The sequence below is a fragment of the Rhineura floridana genome, chromosome 9, assembly GCF_030035675.1.
Source record: "Rhineura floridana isolate rRhiFlo1 chromosome 9, rRhiFlo1.hap2, whole genome shotgun sequence".
Lineage (NCBI taxonomy): Eukaryota > Metazoa > Chordata > Lepidosauria > Squamata > Rhineuridae > Rhineura > Rhineura floridana.
This window is the reverse complement of record NC_084488.1, coordinates 31,564,721-31,570,720: the sequence shown is the minus strand read 5'-3', so window position 1 is coordinate 31,570,720 and position 6,000 is coordinate 31,564,721. Positions and strand designations below refer to the sequence as shown.

Here is a 6,000-nt window from a genome sequence, read left to right as displayed (position 1 = left end):
GCATCATTCCTGACCACTGGCCATGCTGGCTGGGGCTGATGGCAATCGAAGTCAAACAACATCTGGAAGGTAGCAGGTTAGCAACCCCCAGACATGATGTTATCCGAATGATGGAGAGAAAGGTGCTTACGATGTTTTTTCACTATGTCAAATGAATACTGTTCCCAAATATATGATTTGGGACTTTGATTTAATCAACCGCATGACAAGTAAAGTGTATCACAGAACACCTATGAATGAATGTATATCATTTACACTTTTATTTAAACTCTTCAACAATACAACTTTCAAACATCCACATATTTATACATACAGCCGCTTTACATATATATATATATTTCTATAAAAATATCTTTTAAGAACCTAAAGGAGTTGAGAAGACATTATTGCTACATTTCAGCATTTACATGAAACAATAAAACAAATCTGAAAATATCAAGCTGCTGCAAAACTAAGTTTTCAACAAAAAAACAAAATTATAAAAATATAACTTCTGAGAATATTAGAGGGAAAAAACCTTCCATCTAAGTGCCAATGAAGTACCGCAGTGTGGACAATTATTATGAGTTTGTCTGCAACAGCTATGGAAGTCAAAAGGTCTTTTTTTTCAAAAAAATGATCAATCATAGCCTTAGAAGTGGGAGTCTGATGTAGGATACAAGCTCTGTCCTCATCACCTTCAGTACACATATATACTGAACATGTGGAAGGGGATCAGTCACCTCTTCATGCCTGCTCCTTACCACATGTTCAGTGGAAGATGTGAAGTGGCTCCAGGCACTGTTTTATAAAGTTGGAAACCTAATTGTGTAAGGCTGCCAACTGCATGTACAGAATATACACATATACACAGCTCTACGTGCACAGAACCCTTATCACAACTTCTGCTGAATACAGGGAGGTTGTGGGTGGTTCCAGTTGGTGCAATTTCTGCTCCCCCATCTATGTGTTTGTATACACGTGGACTGATGTACTGAAAGTGAAAGCAGTGCAACAGAATGACCACAATCCAGTCGTTCCAGACCACGTGCAGGATTTTATGCACACACAATACCCTAGGCATGCAGAGGCTTCCCCATTCTCAGAATAGGAAGATGACCTGCATATGCAATGAGAAAGCCTGATGCATTTATGGAGTATTTCCCTTCACAGAAGAGAATGGGAAGCCCCTGTATATGTGGAACTTGAATTGAGCCATCCCCCCACCACTTACAAACTTTCAAAAGGTGCAACAGCGTAAATAACTCCAGTGCAAGTGTCTGCTTTGAAAACTGGCTAACAAATATCGGTAATTATAATCCCAAGGGACACGGAACAAAACATAAGTATAGATCAGATATACAGTAAAAGCTAGTGGTATTCTGTGTAACTTGAGGAATCCAGCAGTGTGCTTTTGGGCAAATAGTTACTTCTAACAAAACAATGTAAACTCAACAATGGAGGCTGGTGCTTAAGCATAAATAACAGGGTGCTGAAGTGCTGGTGCACTATAAACAAACAAATACTTCAAAATTGGTTTATCACCTATGTGCCTTTTTCTAGATTTTTGCTGAATTATGGAAAACAGGTCATTTTAGAAAGGCGAAGGGTCTAGAACTTTTAAGCAACTTTTGTGGTCAGGGCCACTATGGACATCTTTTGAAACCACAGTAGCAACATTGATACACCATTCTAAAATCCACCTGTCTGCTATACACTATTTGGCTCTAACATGAAAATCCACAAACATCCAGCAAGTTACTTATCAATGTTGCCATCCCTGCCATACACAATGTTACACAGGAATAAGCCCTTCCCAGGATGTGGTTATGTGGGCTTCTACAGCAAGATTTCATAGTTGTGTACGAAAATGCAACCAGGAGATACTTTGGAAAGAGTACGAAAACTTTTGGATTGTTTAACAAACAATTATAATGACAATAATAATAACTGTGAAAAATGAGCACCTTTCTTTAGAAGGTACATAGCTCACACCATTAACACCTTGTCTATTCTCTCATTAAACTACAACAGCTATAAAGGGAACATACAACTGTCAGTTTTGAAATACAAATAGACGTAGGTCTTCACCAGATATAGAAGCTAATTAGATGTTACTTTTTATTACACTCAGGTCTACAGTAGTTGATGGGGACAAAATTATTTTCTTAACCTGGAAATAACCACACAGCAGTGATTTTTTTTCTTCCTGACACATGCTATGAGAAATAGATGCATAGACTGACCTTCCAAAGTAGATGATGGCATAAAAAAATAATACACTGGGCAGCCACTCACATGTTTCAAAATACAGGTACACGAATGTGAACCTATGCATCCAAAAATGAAGCATGGAAATTGTCTTCTGTCTCTTTCTCTCTTCCCCACCCCAACATATATTTTGCCTAGAATGGAAGTTACAGGAATATGAACTGGGAGACAGACTGGGTGAGAAGTGTCACACTCTCTAGTCCCATAAAACAGGGACAGGGGACCCACCACTGGACTCCAACTCTCATCATCCCTCACAATGATGGGAACCCAAGTTCAACAACATCTGGTGGGCCACAGGCTCTCCACCCTGCTCAGAAGGTAGGCCAACCATCTCTGATGCTCAAGCTGAAGTGCTACATTCAGAGACTTTCCCTTCCCTTCCAGTCAAATGGTACATTCTGCTCTTGGGTTTGGAATGATGACTTTTACTTTTTGCTTGCATTTCTAACGTTTCAAAGTTTGGGAAGTAATGGAAATTGACATAGATATTTGCATTTCTTCACCTATTTTCTAGAATCAGAGCTCTTGATATATATATTTAAATGCTCTTTCCCACTCCCAAGTCTGGTTCTACACTACAAATGCATATAACATAGCAACTACACACAGATTCTAGCAAACAGTGTAACAACATTGTAGCGGTGATGGGTAACCTACTTTTGTTTCTAGCAGTATGTGATTTTCAAATAAAGGAAAAAAGAGCAAGAATATTTCTGCAACATTTACTACCCTCAGTGTAGTAGTGAATGCAATGCGAACAACCAGTAGTTATTCCAAAAACAACAGTAGATTCTCCGTCAAGGCTGGCCAAGTCAAGCATCTTCATGTGTGAGTAAGGGCTGAGTAGATGAAGCACTGCTGCCCACTGAATTAATTCTCGCAGAGTGATCGGTAGCATTTCCTTGAGTGCAAATGCCACTTGTAACGTTTGAGTAAATCTGGAAAAAGATACACACCAGCATCAATACTGAATGATTATGCAAACTACCTATTCATTCCTTTGTGTTTATTCCAGGAAAGTTAACACATTAGTCTGAACTTCAACCACTGGATGAAGTGGGCTTGTGATTGCAAAAGCTCATGTTCTAATCTATTGTTAGTCAAAGTTTTTGCTTGTGTTTATGATTGCAGAGAGTTTATTTATAGTATTTATATTTCTTATATATTATATAAGTTTAATTGTATTATTTATTTATTTAGCATACACCATGCCAACGTTATCTGCAGGAATGTAAAGCATCTTGCAGAGATTTCAAGAATACACCTACATTAACACAGGACACTCAGCACTAATCATGAAGGTAGGTTGAAAAGCTCAGTACGTACATGGTTTGTGGTATCTGAAATCTGCTGTTCAATCAGTTGTACAATCTGCTTAAAAGTTGGCCTCTTTATGGGGTCAGCATCCCAGCAGCTCTTCATTATCTCATACCTGGAAATGTCATTAGAATTTACAAATTGAGATTTCATCAGTAGGTAAAATGTTAAGTAGCATGTAGAGTGATCATGAGCATCAGAACATCCAAATGTACACTACTGTATTGCATTCTCTTTGTTTTTAAAACAAACCATCAGCTTATTGGTAAAAAACAGAAAAATAAGAATCTACAATGGTTGCGGATGGAATCGTAAAAACCTGGTGCAATATGGTGGTTAAAGTCCCCAGTTCAGATCTTGCTTTTTCCACAAACTCACCACATGATATCTGGGAAGCCACTAAGTTTACAGTTTACATCAGTGCCACATTATAGTCAACATTTGCAGGTGCTGTGAGATGGTTTATCTTTGTTATCAATGGAAATTCTACCTATGGGACTTTCTCTTTTTTACAACACTTCTAAAAATCTACCTCTTATACAACACCTCTCTTTTCTGCTGTAAGATGGCCCTAGCCTTAGTTCCCATCCTCATTGCTTTATTTTCTCCATTCATGTCTATTTGCTCCTGGGCAGAGACTGTACCCATCTACATTTATACATGGCCTAGCACACTGTTGGTGGGAAATAAAAAGCAAGACTCATGAGGACATGAACTCTTGAAAACCCAATTGTCAAGATCAGTTGATTACCATTGCCTGGAGGCTATTGACAACAAAAACAAAAATCAAAGATCAGTTACACTGGAAAAAATCAAACTGGAGCAAGCTAACTTTGGAATTCCATTTCCAATAAAATTTCATTTAGCTAAGATTTGTTTTCTCTGATCATCATCGTTTGCTTAATTCAGCAGAGAACAGCCATATATATTCCATGCTTTTGTGAGCATACTGAGCCAGCTCAAACTCTGGCACCAGTTGTAAGTTTCAAGATAGGCTTGAAAATGTGTGAGCAATGAGTTCCAAAATTTAAAAAGTGGGGTCTCATTTGAGCTGAACTTTTAATGGCTAGGATGGAGTGAAGGGGAGCCAGACTTAGGTCATTTTGCCTCTTCAAAATCAGACTCAATGCAATTGTTCAAAATAAGTAAACATGTGCAAATGTGGAAAGGGACATTATCTCAATCCCAGCACACATGCTTGGCATGTAAAATGTCATAGACCTCTCTAGTTAAAAGCAATGTAAGAACAGAGGTAGGAACTACCTCCATCAGAGACCCTGAGAGCAGCTGTCTAAATTAGCCAGACCAATTGATCATATGTAATGTGCTTCATTTACTTAACTTGCATTGCTAAATCCAGATTTTCTTGGTGCAGGATTTGAGGATTTAGTTCATCTTGTGGCTGGATTTTGTTTTTCATTTCATTTCATTTTTTTGCAAAAAGTGTACTTGACTCTGAATACAGATCATCAAGCAAAACTAATATCCCAATCTTACATGCATGTATCTGGGACATCAATCCTGTTGATTTCACTGGGGTGTACTTTCAAGTAATTGAATTTAGGACAAACTCTTAGGCAGTGATTGGTGATTTTTAAGTATTCAGTATACACCTTTTTACCCTGACATCATCATCATCATCATCATCATCATACCACCATTTGGTATAGGAGAAAAACAACCACACATTGTTTAAATCAAAATCTAGAAATCAGGCATGTTCTCCAAAATTGTTAGAAATTTGGTCTCTCACATTTCAGCAGGTGCAAATTCTGGGCTAAACATTCTGTATCCTTCTTTAATCCTTTTATAGAACTTGGAATCCACTGGCATTCCAGGATAGGGGCTGCTTCCTGTTAACACAGAGCTGTCTGTTAATATATCGTATCGGGGGGTTTTTTATGTGAGAAATAAAAGATCCAAGAAATAATTGTGTGGATCTGTACAAACTACAAGGACTTGACAGTCAAATACATTTTACCTAAAGAAAAGAGTTCCCAAATCAGAATTCCATAAGACCAGACATCACTCTCAAATGTGTACAAGCATTCAAAAATACTTTCAGGTGCCATCCACTTCACAGGAAGCCGTGCCTTTATAGGAAAGAAAAGGAAGGAAAAAAGAAAAAAATATTAGTGCATAAAACGGAGTGGGGAGAGACTAGGCTGACCACACTGCCATCATGTGATTGCATCAAAGCCGATTGGGGCCTGATCACTGTTGTCAGCTCCAGGTTGGTGCAGCCATTTTCCTGCCCCCTCACTGTCCAGCCTGGCTAGCATGTGCAGCAGGGCTGTGGATGTGGCCCCACCATTCCATTAAGCCAGGGGTAGGCTTGCGGCCCAAATCAGTTAAAATTTGCAACTCTAATTACTGCACACCCCATTGGAAAAATCATTTCTATCAGAAATAGCAGCTATAGAGATGGCC

At 38.6% G+C, this 6,000-nt stretch overlaps 1 protein-coding gene across 1 annotated transcript in view; it reads right to left on the bottom strand.

Annotated features, from left to right (window-relative positions):
• Nucleotides 1-314: 314 nt before the first annotated feature.
• The window catches only part of KIT (KIT proto-oncogene, receptor tyrosine kinase), an 88,539-nt gene continuing 82,853 nt past the window's right edge, over nucleotides 315-6,000 (bottom strand). Inside the window, exons 18-21 of the mRNA XM_061584403.1 lie at nucleotides 5,552-5,663; nucleotides 5,324-5,423; nucleotides 3,580-3,685; nucleotides 315-3,191 (exon numbers count right to left, since the gene is read on the bottom strand). Of these exons, the coding sequence (XP_061440387.1) occupies nucleotides 3,066-3,191; nucleotides 3,580-3,685; nucleotides 5,324-5,423; nucleotides 5,552-5,663 (444 nt within the window). The 3' untranslated portion in view covers nucleotides 315-3,065. The remainder of the gene's footprint in view (nucleotides 3,192-3,579; nucleotides 3,686-5,323; nucleotides 5,424-5,551; nucleotides 5,664-6,000) is intronic.